The sequence below is a fragment of the Nyctibius grandis genome, chromosome 12, assembly GCF_013368605.1.
Source record: "Nyctibius grandis isolate bNycGra1 chromosome 12, bNycGra1.pri, whole genome shotgun sequence".
NCBI classification, from domain to species: Eukaryota; Metazoa; Chordata; class Aves; order Nyctibiiformes; family Nyctibiidae; genus Nyctibius; species Nyctibius grandis.
In genome coordinates, this window is record NC_090669.1 from 11838669 (window position 1) to 11857089 (window position 18421).

General features: G+C 36.5%; 1 protein-coding gene across 7 annotated transcripts in view; it reads right to left on the reverse strand.

Moving 5' to 3' along the window:
- ANKRD27 (ankyrin repeat domain 27) overlaps nt 1-18421 on the reverse strand; it is a 55434-nt gene that overhangs the window by 16392 nt on the left and 20621 nt on the right. For 6 of the 7 annotated variants that reach the window (XR_011049068.1, XM_068411184.1, XM_068411187.1 and 3 more), the window contains exons 3-20: nt 17589-17699; nt 16379-16535; nt 14712-14866; nt 14329-14388; nt 14180-14233; nt 14026-14091; nt 13858-13934; nt 13370-13491; nt 12369-12447; nt 11421-11553; nt 6238-6330; nt 5295-5422; nt 4750-4832; nt 3851-3966; nt 2988-3080; nt 2416-2613; nt 2043-2102; nt 1814-1933 (exon numbers count right to left, since the gene is read on the reverse strand). Coding sequence is in view for 6 of the 7 variants with exons in the window: in XM_068411184.1 (XP_068267285.1) it covers nt 1814-1933; nt 2043-2102; nt 2416-2613; nt 2988-3080; nt 3851-3966; nt 4750-4832; nt 5295-5422; nt 6238-6330; nt 11421-11553; nt 12369-12447; nt 13370-13491; nt 13858-13934; nt 14026-14091; nt 14180-14233; nt 14329-14388; nt 14712-14866; nt 16379-16535; nt 17589-17699 (1905 nt within the window). In the remaining variant the exon portion in view is untranslated. The remainder of the gene's footprint in view (nt 1-1813; nt 1934-2042; nt 2103-2415; nt 2614-2987; nt 3081-3850; nt 3967-4749; nt 4833-5294; nt 5423-6237; nt 6331-11420; nt 11554-12368; nt 12448-13369; nt 13492-13857; nt 13935-14025; nt 14092-14179; nt 14234-14328; nt 14389-14711; nt 14867-16378; nt 16536-17588; nt 17700-18421) is intronic. The other variant, XM_068411185.1, reaches the window with a different exon arrangement.

Consider the following 18421-nt stretch of genomic DNA (forward strand, 5'->3'; position numbering starts at 1 on the left):
GCAAACAAGGAAGAATGAGATTAAAAGGAAGTTGTGTTTTACTGTGTCTTTCTTCAGGTTTTTAGCAAAAGAACAGGACACATCTACAGGTGAAAGATCAGAGGCTAGATTAAATGTCTCCATCCATTTTTATCTCTTTTTAGGAAAGCTGCTAAGTTTTATTTTATTACTACCTTTCTAATACAAGGTGAAGTTCCTTGAAGTCATGCACTAGGCACTCAAGGCAGGATTCCTCTTGCCTAACTTTTAATGTCTAAAAGGTAGCTGTCTCTAGCTGTCAGGGAGATCTAAGCTAGTAATTTAAGCTCCCTCTCTGGTAACTACAGAACAGAATGCAGTCAACAAATGACACTCAAGTGTAACTTGGGTCAAACTAAGCATGTCTGAGATTAATTCTTCTGTGGAGGTACTGATTTCTCTCCACTGACTAAGGAGGGAAAATATATGTCTACAGTTAAGACAATTGTCTTTCAGACATCTGAAGTTAGGTGAGCCGAATCCCAATCTCTACACATATATATCTAAAACGGACTATATATACTAGGGAGATCTGGACCTCTCCCATAAATTTCCCCTAATTGTATAGGATAATGTCACTGGAGAATGTAAAGGTCTTGACGATTTTCAGGATCCAGTCTTATCACTTACAATGTGCCTAACAGTAATAGCAAGTGACCCACAAGCTCTGATAATTTCTTTCCAAAAATAACAACTTATTTACAGTTCTAAAAACTGCCTCAGGCCCTAGCAGTGGAGAAGCATACAACATCTGTTATGCATCTTATAGATAATTTATTTATTAAGAATACTTAGGGCAAAGTGTCTACTACATGCATTTCCCCATCTTTCCAGTTTGCTTTCTCACTCCTCCATGGGAACAGAAGTACTTTCCTTTAAATGTAAAAATAGATGAAACAAATCTACTGCAATTCACTTGCATACTCAGTTTTTCTGTTGCTGAACAGAAATTTTGCAAGGAGTTATTAGTTCCAACAGAGGAAATTCCAAATTTACATGCCTGGCTCTTTTACTCTCTCTTTTCTAAGTTGTAAACAAGCCACGTAAAAGATATACACAATGACTGGCTCATTTCAGCGAAGAGTTTAATTCATCAGCAGCATTCATTAATAAAGATCTAACTGCATCCCCTTAATCCATGGTCTAAGCCTTGACATGTAGAAAACTGACCTTATCAGCTTCCCATTACTTCCAGCAGTATTCCCTTCAGGGAGCTCTCTCAGGATTAGGCCCTTGCCTCTTTGCTTAGTAAGAATAAGAGCAGTGAGCCCATGTGAAACTTGGCAAACAGAAATGAACTAATGCCGGATTACAGGAGAAGGTCATTAACCCCAAGAATCTAAGGTGTAAGCTGCTTGTAATCTTTTTCCCTGGTTTGAACTACAGTCTTAGCTCTTGGGTGTGGTAAATTTGTTCCTCTAAGGAAAAATAAATCCTCAACCTATGAGGTGAACGTTTACGTACATTAGACCTTATATAGAGTGCTTGACTCTACAAACAGGGAGGTACGCTCCTACATTGAGGCTCTCATAGAGTAAATGATAATGAAGTGTGAAGTAATGTTGTCCAGTCAAACTTTACATCTTTGAGTTTCTTGAACATTTTTAGAACACAGAAACTTTTTGGAAGAGAAGAACCTTTTAATAGCAGGAAAAGGAAGAATCTGAATGTAGAGGTGACATGCAGAGAAACAAAAGCCTATTCCTGAAGAAGCAGTTTAAAACAGTGTTGCAAAACATTACTCTTCTAGCTTCTTTCACTTTGCTTATTGTCAAAACTTATACCTCAGTCTTACCTCTTTATAACTATTTTTTACTTCTTCTTGCCTTGTATCAGTTGATGCTGATGACAGGCTTGAGACAGATGATCCTCTGCTGAAAGTTTCTGTTGAGCGCTGAGGAGACCTAATGGGCGACTTAAAGTTGGCAAAAAAAACCCCAACCCAAACCAGAAAAAGTTACATATCAGATTAAGCAGGTTAAACATAGGCAAAAAAAAGTTTAGCAACTTGCATTGGTTGTTACCTCAGAAGCACTCTGTCCTCTTTCAAACGTTAGATAGTTTAATTCCATCAGTGACAAAATCTGCATAAAAATATTAATAAAGAGAACTAATGTAACTCCACTTAAAGAGGAATCCACTGACTGAAACACACAAATTAGCCGACAACCTAATACTAGTAATAGATTATGACTGAGCAGATTAAAAGTACCCATTTCCAAGTTTTTGTTCTATACCACACACTGTATTCGTGCTATTAGATTTCAAATGTGACCCTTTTTCCTTGAAGGCAAGCTTTAATAGTACCAGACCACAAAATTCTATTAGCAGGGAAGCATCTACACCTCTGTGGAATTGCATCAGAAAGAAATCAGGCTAGAAGATAAAGAGGAATACCTTGGAATTTAATGCACACTGTAGGGAAGTCTCTTTCATCCGGTTTTGAATTTCTGGATTTGCCCCATTTTGCAAAAGCACTTCTATGATCCCTTGATAGCCCCAACGAGCAGCTATATGGAGAGGAGTATCTCCCTTTTCATTACCAATATCTAGTCTACAGGAATGCACATCATAGTAGACTAAAGCTTTGACGCACTGGAAAGAAAAGAAAAGCTATCAATAAATTTTAGTATTGTCTCTCAATTCATATAACGTGCAATCCTAAAAAGGTTTTTTTCATTGCTGCTCACATAATCCACTTCCTAAAGGGCAGGCTTTTATAGTTCAGTGTCATTAAACAAAGTGTTAAATAACTAAATTTGCACAATACTACTATCTTTAATGTGAATGCACAATAAAAATTGCTATGAACTACTGAATAAAGTCCTAATTTACAGTGTTAAATAGTTAGCCTCCAAATCTTCTTTACTTAGTTTTTTAAAATATGTAAGTGTAGTGCAAATTCTTATCACAGTTTAATTCCATTCCATTAGAATGTCCATTTAGTTTGTTACAAAACAATTACTTACATCCTCATGACCGTAAGTGCAGGCTAAATGAAGTGGAGTATTTCCATTATTGTCCTGAACATCAGTACTTGCCTTATAGTGCAATAAGAGAAGCTTAAAAGAAAAATAAAAATAGACATTTAAGTAACTAAAAAATTAACAGACAAACAATTGTTGCTCTGTAGATTCCTTTAGGTTTCTAGCATGATAAAGCACTTCATGAAAAACTAGCTATGTCTCTCCTGTTTCAGAGAGAACTGAAACTCTTGGCATTACAGTACTGGTTTTGCCCTACCCTAAGAACCAAATAAAAGCTGCTTCTTACATATTCAGAATTGTCATTGAAAAAATGAATCATCTACTGCAGCAAACACTGCAATAAATATACTACATGACAATTTATCCTATATTTTAAGAGCCTATGTAAGTAAAGATGCAGCTTAATTTCAAAAATACTAATTGAAGAACCTCACATATATAAAACTCAAGTACACAATAATTAATCTAGTTACACAGTCTATCCTAAACACAATGTGAAGTCATTTCATTCATTTCCATGACTGCAAGAGCAGAGATGTTAAGAGGATCTCCATTTGTATTATGTATTAGAGAGTTGTATTAATAAAATGGATTAATTATCAGGCATGCATAGCTGCCAATTGTTTGGTTATTACGAATGGCTGAAAACCTTGCAGTACAGAATAAAATATAATGCAAACTACAATGAGAAAAAATCCTCAATTCTGACAGGGTACACAGTTCTGGTAAAAGCTTCTCAGAAGACCTAAATGACAGTAACTGTAGAACAGCTTAGTAAGACTCATATATTGATTATTTAGGTTAAGTATTTATTTTTATTTCTAATTAAGCCTTTTGGTGCTTACTGTAACATTTTGATATCCCTTCTGACAGGCAAGGTGAAGTGGAGTTGAACCGTGGTAATCTGTAGCATTGACAATGGCTCCTTTGGCTACTAGTAAATCCACTAATGATGTTTGCCCTTGAAAAATAAGCAGACATTAAAAGAAAGAAGTAAACTTTGCACAAGAACATTGCTACTTTTCAAATTCAAACATGAACTATAAACAAAGATACCCTGCATTTCTGTATACTATGTTTCTATATGCTGTATATTCACTTCCTTGGTATTGTTTTTGTTGTTACTCAAGGTCAAAGCTCCAAAAAAGAACCTCCAGCTAAAAGCAAGCTATACTTATATCTTATAAGTAAGAAAAGAATAGAAAATAAAGCCATGTCACACAAAGCACTCTCCTATTTAGACTGAAGAGAATAATAAAAAAAGGAAATTATTTATTAAAGAAAACCTCACTAGGAAAATTCATACATCTTCTAATAAATGTAAGATCAACGGCCTAATGAACATTACAAGACAGGAGATGGTACAGATCTACCATGCAGAGCCAGCTGCAGGAGAGAGAAAAGATTAATTTCTCAATCTGCCAGTTCTTTAAAACAAGACTGGTTTCTGATTACACATTTTTACTTTTTTCACAGCTGAAGAAAGAACTACTGTGGTGACCACTAAGGCAAAAGTAAACAGCCAGCAAACAAACAAACAAACAACAACTTAGCCATAAGAAACTGAGCTTAAAAGAATATACAATAATTTCAGTCTGTGCCAAGATACCAGTTTCCACAGCAAATAAGCAGAAAACAATTTAATTCAAAACTCACTCTAACATGAAGCTGAAAAACATGCTAACATAAAGATAAGGCACATAAAGAGTAGAAAACACTAGTGAAGAAAACCAACAATACTCACCCCAAATAGCAGCTACATGAAGTGGTGTATATCCCCGGTCATCTCGGGAAAATGGAGTGATAATGGAAGGATCATTGAGTTTCCTTTAAAACACAATGGTTTAAAAGCATCTCAGTTACCTATGCAGCAGTGGTAAGGAGGAGAGAAAGAGAAAAATTGCCAAGGCCAAGAAAAAACTGATTTTGGAACTTTTTATCCTTTATCCTTTCACATTGACAAATTATTCTATACAGAGTTTTACATTTTGTTAAAGAGATGTGGTTTTGTCCAAGACGTGTAAGTCAGGCTCACGAGAAGCAGCATTTCACACCATGTTTAGCAAAGCACACAGAGCCTCCAACACAAAACTGGCTGCTTCCAAGGCATTCAGGATTCTCCTAATATTTCTTCTGCCTTTTCAAACCACACGAATGTACGCTCTCTACTACATCCCAAAGTGCTACCAACTTCCTCTATAACCAAAAGCAGCATACTTTCTAAAGTAAATCTTAGATGAAGACTTTTACATAGCTTTTTGTGTATTTGTGGAGATGAAAAGTGCTTACCCAGAAACTAGCTTCTCACATTTCTCACAGTAACAGAGAGGATGACACATTTTCTGTACAGTGTCCTTATCACTGTCACCTTGACTTAGTAATCGCTCTACTTCCTCCTGATTACCTGAAGCAATATGCTACAAAAAGCCAAAAGAAAGAGAATGAGGAACCAATATAAAAAGCCTCCTTTTAACAACAAAAACACACACCACACACAAAAAATAATTTACTGAAGCACAAAAACAAAAGGAACTGATTATAAAAGACGTGTATTCAAGCATTAGAAAGCAGAAATGAACAATGTCGCAGCACAAAACCCCCTAATGGGCATTCAGTATTAAAAAGAATCTGTTCTTGGCTTACTTCACTTTCCAGAAAAAATTAAAACAATTTCTATTGTTCTCTTTAGACTCAGTGACGAAATTGAGCTCCCTCTGTGCAAAAACATTTCTATAAAATTACTAATTCTCTAGCCATAAGCTGTGAACACGTATAATTAGTAGCTCTGCTTTGTGTCCTTGTATAGGCAAAATTCTTTTAGAATGACAATATGAGATTAACATATAATATGAAGTAGCTGTCAGGTGACCACATTCAAATTATTTCAGAAAATTATTTCAATTTCAAGCACTAAAAGCTGTGAGAGACAACCAGATAGTAATATCACATCTGTGCATTAAACGGGCCAATCAATACCAACATCAGTAGCGTTTCATCCTCATTTGCTTCCGTATTTCTTAACATGTGCGGAAATCCGTAAGATTATATTAACTTGGTAACATTTTGGTACAGAAATGCACTAGATTCAAAACACACTTTTAGCATCGACTAAAACACATTTCACAGTACTAACATAATTAACACTGCATTACATTTAGAAAATTGCAGAAAGGAAGGAATATGAACATGCAATATGTAAGTACATACATATTCTGCCATAAAAGTTATTAACCTTAAATAAGCAGTCTATTGGAGTAGCAGACATCTGAGACAACAAGTTCATCCTTTGTCTTAAAAGCAGCTTGTCACACAGTCTCTCAGATTCCTGAAAATAAAATATATAGATTGATTATCTATATACCTATTTACAGGCAAAAGTAAAGTACCTTAACAGTGGAATTAACTGTTAAAAATATTCAACACTGTATTTACCACTTATGAATTATCAGATGCATGTAAAACATAAATCAGTCTCACATTTAGGATTCTGAGACTTAAAAGACCGCACACCTGCTGTTCAAAGAAATAATAAGTAGGTGTTCACCAGAATAGTCCTTTACTGTAATTCTCCATGAACTAACTGAGCATTAATGTGGTTGTATGGTCTAAAGAAGAACACAGCAAAACTAGAAAAGTCATGAAAAAGACAACAAGAACTATAAGAGGTGCAATGCTGCTTTCTTACGAGGAGAAATTAAGATTCTTCACTCTGGAAAAGATTTGACTGTGCTACAGTGGTCTACAAAAATCACAAAAAAACTGAAAGAAAACATGCAAAGAATGAATATCTACTGTTTCTCAAAACAGAAGAACTCGGATGCCCAACAAAATCATCACACAGTAGGTCCGGGGAAGGTGTGGGGAGAATAGAAAGAAGAAAAAATGTTCTTTTATAATAGAACTCATTGCCATAGGATGTTGGAAAAATCAAAAGTATAAATGGACTCAAAAAGGCATTAGACAAATTCATATGAGACATGTTTACTGGTAGCTAATAAAAAAGATGACTCAGATACAACTCTGACTCAAATACTCTGCTGAACTCTCTGCTACTTGCTGGAAAATAAAAGATTGTACCAGGTGAAGCATTACTCTGTAGCAGACTCATTCATATGGTGCTTCCTACTGGTCACTTCTTGAAAATTGGAGATTGAGCTAAGCAGACGTGTAGTGCAACTCTCACATCGGTACTTCCCCTTTTTTTGAGAAATCTGAAGATACACTTCAGGATGCACTAAAGAATATATATGCTTCCAAAACCAGGTGAAAATTCTTAAGTAGAGTCAGATTTTGAAATGGCAACATTGAACCTCATATGAAATAAAACAACAATCTAAAGAAAACACTTCCTAAGAAAATAGATGGAAACACTTGCACACACTTGATTCTTATCAACCACTGCTTATGGTTGGCAGTAAATATAATTTCTTTGGATGTTATTTTTGGATAATGACTATCTCCCTAGAAATGGAAAGACTCTCAGCATCCATCAACTGAAGACTACTGCATTTAAGATAGACACAGGTGTATCAGATAACTTTGATGGTTTAGGAACCAGGCTATAGCTTCTGCAATTAAGTCTGTAAAGACCAGATATAAATGAATAAAAGAAGTCCAACTCGGCTCTTAACATTGGTAAGTCAGCATGAAGTTCAAGAAACCAGTGAACTGTAAATAAACAAGATTACTTCAACACCAAAAAGAGACTTCAGATTTTCTAGAAATTTAATCACTCAAGTTTTGAAATCAATACAGGTGCCTCTTATAAAGCTGTCTAAAAAAACCCTCCATTGTATAGCAAATAATGTAGTTAAAAACATGTTTGTGAGGTCTAGAGATAAAAGTTTGGATCTGTACTTCACAGTAAGTTGTTTGTATTTAGATATGTGAAGATGACAAATATTCACCAATCTTTTCAAACTTTAGCACTTCAGCTAAAGATACCCAAGCATATCTTTTCAGAATTACAAGGCACATAACACTAGTCTCCTTGGACAGAGTGTTCAGTGTGATCAGGAATAACTTCCCTAAGAAATATTTGATCAAAAATGTTAAAAGCTTTACTGCTGATACAAGTTGCTGATGTCTGATCAGATTTTCTAATATGAATGCTCAGACAGCTTTATACTTTCACTATGGAGAATCTAAGTAACCACTAGCAAGACCTACTGTAGTTTTAGTTCAGTCCACAGAGTATTTTACAAGAGAAGTGTTCCCCAAGTGGAATAATTATTTCAGAGAGTCACTTGAGACAGCAACCTTTATGTAGAGCTATTATCTTATTACATAAATCAGAAAAAAAGAGTCCATCCATATGTAATGAAACTACATCTCTTCAAAAGTGAAGTACAGAATGGCAGAAGAATCAGGTATTGGTTGAAGTAAGTTTGAGCCTTCAAGGACAAAACTCACTTGTACCAGCTTTACTTGCACTCCAGGAATTGAAAAAAAAAAATTGCTTTGAGTTGGACTCTCAGGTATTTTAAATCTATATTGTGTAGAAAATACACATCCAAACATTAATGATCTTTTTATCTAACACTACTCTCTATACTAGAGAAATGAAATATTTGTACCTATGAGGGTGTACCTGTATAATGACCTACACAAGGTGACTTTCACAGATTACAACTGATCACTTGGGGAAATTATCTCCACTCCCCACCCCTGCCAAGCACTTTATTAGCCTCAGTTTGTGTTCAAGTCTTCCCTTCCTGGCTTCGCCCACCTGCACTTCCTCCATGCCAACTTCATTGCCACCTACAGCTCTTTCCATACAGGAACAAAAATGCTGCCTATTCCCTAGTGGCTGGCTCTACCTCCCTACCCTATACCTTACTTCAAGCCCTCTGAACTAGAGGGTCTTACTACATATTAGCCATGCATAGGAACGTAACTAAGGTCCAATACTTATTAACTGGAATTCTAATTAAATAAGGTTGACAACTCCCACAAAATAAAACAACATCTTTCATGCTATCAGTTACATATTCCTTCCCACAACCAAAATGTCCCTCCAAGACTTGCATGACCTTGGGTGAAGGGATTTGGCAAGTGTCTCCCAAGTGCAATTTTCTTACTGACATGAGGGTGACAATATGCCCATTATCCCACAGGGTACATTAGTTCCCTGCTGAGTTTTCTTTATGTAGTTAGCTTCATTAGGGATTGGACAACAGCATTACTCAGCTGCCAGAAGCTCCATCTGAAGCCAGCTATAAAATTAAGTGTAGCCACCTGAGGGGCTTTAATGAAGCCCCAGGGCACAGCAATGTTCCTCCTCACTTAAATCCCACAAGCCCTTCCAGCACAATCTGGAAAAGGAAACCATGGGGCATCAACATGACAGCTGCTGGTGCTTTAAGCAGAAAGTTGATCTCCTTTACCAGCAAATAAAGGAAATATCTCAACTGATAAGTTCATGAAGGGAGCGCAATGCTAGCAGAAGTTCCTACCATGTTCCTCCACCTTCTCACTACCCTTTTTCATTTGCTACCTAGTTTCTTCCTCTTTATTGTGTGCCACCTTCTTCTCCCTTACCCTACACTAGAAAAAAGGGTAGTCTAGCTCTTTCCTTTTCAGCTGTGCTAGAGGGCAGGAGGTCACCCACTTCCTTGTCTTCAAGGTTCTGCTGGTTTCCATCTCATCTGAGGGTGCTGCCTTCAAGCCATGTTGACTCCTATGAAAGGCAACGTAGAAGAAAGGAGTTCCTGTTGCACGCTCGCTGCATACACATTGAAGTGAGAAAGAGGCTAGCACTCTAGGTCTGGAGCTGATCCAGCTGAGGTATGGACAGAAACACTTATTGCTTGTTCTTAAACTGGTGCAGACACTAACGTAAGCAGTATGAGAATGCCCTCATTTAGACTTCTCAAGCATGTGGTTCATCTTTCAAGACAGATGCCTCCCAAAGAAATAAATATAGTATCTTACTGGCAGTGGCACTTAAGTTATAATAACTTGACGGCGATCCCAGTATAAAAAACTGCTATCCTTAGCTATATAAGGAGGGATAGGATCAGGCATTTAATAGGAAACAGTTTTTATTCTAGAAATTTAAGAGTAGTATTTTTTTTTTTTCAGCTTGCTGGCATTGTTGTGGAAGACAATTCTACTTTGGTTCCAGACCACCAGAACTGCTATTTGTATATTGATTGTTAATGATAGCCAAGTGACTGCAGGAAGCAAAATTGTTTGGCAGGTTGTTTTACTTTTAAACTAACATTTTTATTTTTATTTTTTTTAAACATAATTCGATACAGCATTACAGACAAGAAACACCACAGTCTCCTTACATAGAGTGCCTCTTTTTTTTTTTTTAGTGTACAAAGCAAATCTATGCATGACAGGTTCATGGAAAGATTTCAGAGAAGAACAAAACCAAAAATAACAACAGGCTAAAATGTTACTATAAGTGCTGCTTCTTTAGGATTGTGCCCCAGGTTGTCCCATCCCAAGCCCTGCACACTGAGCCATTATTCTGGCCCCTGCAATTAGATTCCAGTGCTTTGTAGTTGGGCAGACTGAGACACGTTGAATTCACTCTGGTTCCAAGTTCACTCCTTTTGATTTCCACATCAGATCAGGAAAACCTAATTTTGCAACAGCAGAAAGTTTTACAGGAGCGGTAAGACTGGATTCCTTTACTAAATAAGCTACAAAGTTCTTAAATCATAGACGTTTCTAAAGTCACATCAATATCATCCTTGATTGGCCTGCAGGTATTTGACCTGATTGACAGAAGGTCTAGTTGCCCAGTAGGAAACCACTCATGCATCTGCAACCTTCCTGCCCCTGCTAGGTTAGAGATCCCGAGAGCCAGATTTGACCTTCAAACACCACCTTATCATAGTCCTGCACTCCCATTAAACTATCAACTTGGTGCAACATAGTGACCTGCACTTGCAAACACGTTGAATTTTTAAAGTATGAAGATTTACTGAATAATTCTAAGTTACGCTGCAATCTCCATTCTGCTAGCATAGCTAAGCTTTTTAAAATTACTAAAGAAAAATCTGTGTAAGCTATGCCTACTCTCAGGTACTGCATTGCTTTCACAACCATGATAGAAAGAGTACACACAGGAGATATTAAACTTACTGAAGACTCAGCTGTTGAAAATAGCGCTGACACTTTTCCTCTAATCACATGAAGAGGCAGACTTGACATTTAACTACTTCCTCAAGGAGTATACAATGAACAACAAGTATTGCTACAGATTAGACTTTATTGTAATCATTTAGATCATTTTAGCATTTGCGTCAGGTATAGTTACCTCAACTTGATTTCTTTAAGTGCAAAAAAGGAACTCTTATGTCAGCTGTTTGTATCCTCTGACTGGATTTACTCCCACAGCAGTACACAGTCCTACAAGCTTATCAAGCACACATTTTACAGACTTTAAGAGTAGCTTACTGTTGATCTGTCAGAGAGGTTGCCTTGTCGTATGTATTCTATTGCAGCCTCAATCGAGGTTAGACAGTATCCCAATTCATCCTTCACTGAACTGCAAAGCCTGAAGTTCTTTATGTAACTCAAGTTGGCCATCCTGAAATAAAAAGTTAAAGCCATGAACCACTAAAATAAGACGACACTAGCATGATATATCTTAATACTGCAGCTCATCTTAGGCAATCCAGGCAGATTAAGTGTGGGTTAAGAAAAGCTTCTAGAAAGACTGTTAGGCTAGCAACACTATGGCTGTTCTGAGCTTTATAGATGGAACAGAACTCTACTTATCTGTTAACTATACAATGAAGAGTTATTAATTGAATATAAGGAATATGAAGGACAGCAGTGGATATTGTTTCACATGTTTCAAGCATGTGAATGTTTCAAGGACCACAAGTGTGAAGTGATAGCTACAAATTAAAGGAAAAATGCTGATCTGGGATACACCAACACTAAAATTCAGTTCAGGTACAGACAGAAGGTTTAGATACACTTTTACTGATAGTGAGGAGAGATAAACACAATGGCATAGGCTAGCAGCAAGCAATTAAGCATTCAAATCTGGTTTCTCTATATGAAATGTATCAAACATCTAGAAGTTACGTAAAGGTTTCACAGCTCCAAACACAGACAAGGAAGGACCTGTCTGTATTGACATGCAGATTTGGTATAGAGATGGCCTCCCATAAAAACTTTTTTCTGGGCTGGGAATCAAAACAGCAAAGACATAGCACTTGAATTCTTGATAGGTCTTTAACTCGGTCACACCTGTAACACATTTTGTCCTACTAAAAACAGTTTTCTGCATTACATCAGCCCCTCTTACACTTTCAGTAAGTTATTACTACATTACAGTATTACATATAAGATAATATGATGGAGCTCTGTACAGCCAAAAATATAGTTACATACCAGTTTGGGATTTCTGTTTTTACAAGTAAATACAGCAAAACAGAGAGAAGATCATCTGCACACATGGTTTCCACATTAACTAAAAAAAGAATTTACATCTGATGTTAGTCATGTCATGGTTCAAATCAAGAGCAATACCTACAAATGGATTTCCACGCCCTAAGACTAATGGCCAGCTCTACCAGCAGAAAATGAATTGAGTAATCAAGGCAGCCCTTCAAATGTTCTCAATCTCCCTCTAAAACAGGCTGCCAGGAGCCGAAAAACAAATGCAGTTTGTACCATACAAATTGCAATATTTGACTAGCATCCCCTCCTTCCTATACAGAAAGAGCCAGAGCACTAGCTCAAGATTTCTGACATTCTTGAGGACAAAAACCACTCTAAAGTTGATACACTTTTCTATAACCCAGGAGTCTTCCTGAAGAAAGGAACAGATGAAGTAGTGAAAGTAAGTTCACTGTACTATTCCATTTGCTTAGTGGAAGTATCTTCTCTCTCCAAGCTAGATAAAAAAAAATATCGGGTTAAGAGGTCCATGCTTTCCTATCACAAAATCATTTCTGTAATCCATGCTAGCACTTTGAACACAGCATATAGAAGGTTTGTTTGTCCCGCACCAACACTGCATTTTGCAAAAGATGCATCTCTCAAGAGTATCAATTTCAAGATTATCGAAGAGCATAGACAGATTAGACAAGAACAATCTAGCGGTGATCCTGAATGTTTAAAATGGATCGCCCTCAATTCCTGAGAAGATGCACATGCAAGCTTCTCACATGCTCTAGCTAAAACACACGTGAGTACCCCAAACTTACCCCATGAGAAACAATGTTGAAGTGTCTACCTTGCCTCCTTTTTGCTTTGTTTAGAGACCTGCAAGGCTAATTGTGTTTAATCCACAAGTGCTATTCAAACAGCTGTTTATGTACCAAAGTGCTTTGTGTGTACTGGTTAAGAAAAAAGTTTAAAATTAAGTTATTAATTCACTAATTACTGACCTCTTTGGCTAGGAGATTGCATAATAATTTGTACCACTTTTCGTAGACAAAGTAGCTTCTGTTGAGGGGAAGTACATTTGTTCAACTGACCCAGTTCTCGCTTTGCACGTGGTATATTAAAGCTACAAAATAATTTGAAATAAATGGTTATAATACAAGAGTTCCTGTGCAGTCTGTCCAAAACCAAAGTTTTAATTTATTCAGAGCTGAAATGAAGAACGGCATTAAAATATTTCCATCTCTATTCCAAATACACTTGCATTTCTGCACCCTGTAGATGGAGAGGGAAGCATAAGAATATAAGAGCAAAGGAGATAACCATCAATGCAAAGACTGCCCTAAAATGACACTTGCAAAGCTTTACTTTTCCATCTCAAAGGAATGAAGTATAACAAAAACTTGCTATTGTCTGAAGGAAGACCCTTTTTGGCTGGCCTGATTTAAGACAGGATCTCAGTGATACTTCAAATAGTCCACAATCACCTCACCTGAATTCAGGCTTCACTCCAATGTCTTTTTGCTGCAGGTCTTGAAGGCTCCTCGTGATTTTGTTAAAAGCAGCATCCTAATCAATAAAAAGGCAACAGTGTTTTTAAAAGTATTAGATTAATTGCTAAAGATTAGTTACATCAAAAAAAAAAAACCAACAAACTTACCTCACTTGCCTCAATAGTCCCCACATATTTAAAGACTAGATCATAAATAGCATGGTGGATATACATCTATAGAAAAAAAAAATCAGTACTTTAGGAATGAAAGGGAGAGTTTAAAATAGCTTGCTAATTATCTTCCTTCATTTCAGATGCTTACTTCAACTGCTTGTTTAATCAGATTCATCTGCTCGTCCTGCTTTGCAAGCATCTTCTAGAAAAGGAAAGCCATACAAACAGCAAGAGAAAGTTAATTTATTGCTTAAGTAACACTATGTACTGTGTATTTAGTGGAATAAAAGTGTTTACCAAGTGTGAATCCCTCAAAAGATGCTGGAGACATTTGGTATAAAGTGCATTGACAGAATCCTGGCAGGGGTGGGGGAGAAAAGAAAAAAAGCATTCAGATTCAGGTTAATCTGACTTGAAGCAACAAAGCATAAATAAGCAAAGAAAGGAAATCTTCCCTGCCATAGAAGTGTGCACTATAGTAAATCTTTTAGCTAGAAAAATTGCTTTTACCTAATAGTGAAGATGTGGTAAGTCACAATTAAGAATTCTACTTTCTCCCTTCCCACCTTCCTCAAGTCTAGACTGCTCTGACATAGAAAAGCTCAATAAACACAAACATATCCAAAGCAGTGAAGGCAATTATATTTAGTAAATTAAACATCAAGAAGCAAGATACTGACTATGTAGTGGCGGAGGCTTTTCCTTTCATGTTCTTTAAATGTTCTATAGAAAGATCCTATGTATTTATCAAATCTCTCACAGTGCCTTCCCAAGAATTCTTTAACATCTTCAATATTTTTAAGAGAATAGGAGTTTGATGAAGCTGTAGATTCACCTAAAATGAAAGCCAAGAATTAACACATAGGTTTATTATGTATGTATGGTAAAGTACTTTATGTCCCTACACACACAGCCAACGTGTGCGCAATGAAACATTGAGCTTGCTATACCTTTAACTGAAAGTATTGCTTTTAATTAAAAGAATTTAATGCATCACATTTATAGTAGGCTCTCTCGCCTTTTATGTCAAGTATTTATTTGGAATAGCTAAAACTGATTTCATATGCTTTTTTACCCTGGGGTAATTTATTGCCACATACACAACTCATAATCTGAGTGCAAGTCAAGCTTGAAAGTAGAAGAAAATCAAATCAAAGTACTGACTGAATGCCCATGCAGGAAGCCAGTGTGCTCTGAGCGAGCTGTAAAAACCCCATCTTGGATTTTTACATAACCTATTCTTTATTTAGACACGCTTTCTCCGAATGGGAGAGCAAAGTTGTTCATGTAAACATTGAACAAAATCCACTTCCCTTCTGAATAAGACAACTGGATCCCTCACTTAAAATTCATACTGCTTTTCCAAAAATTTTTTTCTAGGCAAGTCTTTCATTTGCAATCAAAGGCAGCCAACTAATAATAGGCTTAGATCTCATTCATTTCAAATTACTTTTGAAATTACAAATTACCTCACTTCTGAAAGACGGCTATACAACTACGTTAAGTAATGGCCAAAAAAGGAACACCACCAGAATAATTTTTTAGTTTTAGATTAATATTTATAGAATTTAAGCCTGTATGCATGCCAGCTATTTTTTTTCCAGAACTATTTTCATACTTCCCTCACAGTACTATTTTCATACTATCCTAGTATTGCTTCACTTTGTCATCATTTTTTTCAAATAGATATATACTTAGGAAGACTAGATGTTTTTCCTTGAGAAAAAGCATATGTTTTAAGAAGCTTCTGTTCCTTTTAATTAGTAAACACAGATTGTTATAAAAACACACGAGGAAATCCTGTTACATTGAGTTTTAATATAGCCTTGCAAATAGCATTCCAGCCTTATCAAGAGCACTGTCCGTACCAGGACAAAAATTAACACATTTAACTTAAGGAGATACACCACACCAGAAGAGCTGCTACATAACTACACTATACAACCTCTAACCATTGATGAAATGATCATGAAAGAATTCACCTCTCCAGTTTTCTGTGCACCCACCTTGCATCTCAAGACCCATGTCACATTTAAGACTAAATCCCTTTTTAAGCAGTCAGCACTAAACTGAGCATTGCTAAAAAAATAATGCTGGATCAAGTATTCCACACATGATTTTTAGTGCTGAGACTGGGGCATAGACCCTACAGAATTAAGTTTCCCTGGCAGCAACTTAATACTTCTCTCCCGCAGCATACCAACATCTGCCCCAGCAGGCTAATAAATGCCAAGAGCTTTCAACCAAACCAACGTTTTTCAGAACGAAGAAAATGTATAAGAATATCAAACATACTAATTTGTTCACTGTGCAAACAAGACCACCAAGTTAACACTTCAATACATACTTGAGCTTTCTGTTTTTTCCAATGGATGAGCTATGCACAATATACTAAAGCTTTCTTCTTTTTCATTGTAAAAAGTTTCCTCAAAAAGAACAGGTACTGAGAGATGATAATTAAAACCAGTTCCTAAAATGATGAGGTTTCCTTGTATGAAGATCTCCTGAAACAACAAAAAAACAGAACAAGTGTAAAACTCTGCCAGAAGAAAGTTACTCTTTGGCTTCTGCATTGCATAGTTACATTTCCAGGGAAATAAGAGAATCTTGCAAGACAATAAAGCCCCAGATTCGAGAGACTTCGTATTCTCATGCTGTGTAGACACAGAAACAAAGACTCCCTCAGTCTACAATGGCTAGCTAAACCTTGCTTATACCTACTTTCTTTACAAGTCTAGTACTAGAGGAGCTTTCAGATAATCTCCAAGGTCTAAGTGACTATTTTAGAGCACTTTTAGTAGAAGGGAATTTGAAAAACAACTTAGAATTGGGGCCTAAATCCAGCTTCAGAAAAACACCACACATCTTGTCTACATTTCTCATGCTCAGCTTTATCTTCTCAAGCAACTCCAGTGAGGACATCTACAGTAGGAAGATCTAGATGACAGCCTACAAACAGATGCAAGATCTCAGACTGTACTGCAAGATTACACATGAAAAAAGTGTGAACATATGCAGCGTTAGCATTGGTTATCATGGCTTGCTGCTACATTAGCAAGTTTCTACTCTACTTACTGAACTGAATTAATACATCAGGCCTCAGATTCAACTTGATACCATCATAATTTCACCTTAAGCCTTGGGGAACTTGCATCTGCACACAATACAGGCAGACTACTATTTGCCTGAAAGCTAGAGAGACAGTTCTTAACTAAGTGCTAAAGGCCCTTGTGCCACACAAGAAAATCCCTAACAGCCACAAAACACAGATAAATTGACAAAGCTGCTTTACAAAAGTAGTAAGTTGAAATCAGAAGCACTGTTACCACCTGAAGAGGACAACTATTCTTGTGTACATGCCAAGATACAGCTTTTGCTAGAAAGCAGTATATCCCTGAGAACTTTGGCTTCAATGGGCAACATACTACTCTTGCCAGTTAGCTCTAACTCCTAGTTACCTCTCCTGTAACCATTAGTTCACACTATCAGTCATCAGCTGCAGTGCATCATTTATTGGAGTGTCCCAAAGCTCCATTCAGATATCAAAACAGAAATACCTTTCCATTTAAGGTCTGAAAATTTTCTTCTAGTGGCTTCAGAACATAAGATTCAAACTGGCAGGCAGAAAGGCTGTTGCTTGCAAGGCTTCCTTTGCATGGAACTAACACCTAAAAAAGGTTAGATCAAGCTTTAGAGAAAAATGCTATGTATCACCAGCTAAACACCAATAGCTTTTGCCATTTAGAGGCAAGCAATTGAATCTGGCTTATAAGCATTTACTAGCAAATGTATAGCAACTATAGGTGCTTTTGTTTAAATAAATCAAAAGGAACAGCCATTGACAGACACAGTCTGGTGATTAACCTAGAAGTTTCATTTAGTGACTTATCTGAAAAAGGATGACAGACGTAGCTGAAACAAACAATACTAAGAGAAGGAGATCAACTCTTAAGTTACTTAGCACTAGTCACCTGAATGACTTAAAATTAGGCAGCTAGTAAAAGTGAAGTATATTTTCAGACTAAAATGAAAATCCACCAGAAAAGAAAAAAAAAATCTAAGATAAGAAACATCTTGGGTTTATTGCACACCAACACATTGCCAGTTTGAGACAAATTCTTAATTAGAAAGCAACACATTATGAATACAATGAACACTGTGTACATGCTAAAAAGAAACACATCCCATTGTCAAGGAAGAGATAAGCATGAAGCAAGTGGTTCTTTCAGTACTCAGCTTTCAGAAATGGTGTTAGAATACAGACAGAACTGGTGAACAGATTTTAGCATTTCAACTGATCACATCATGATCTTAAGTAACACATTTGAAAGAATGCTGTCCAATTTAAGGCTTAATTTTATTTTCACATAACAACAACCCCTATGTTTGA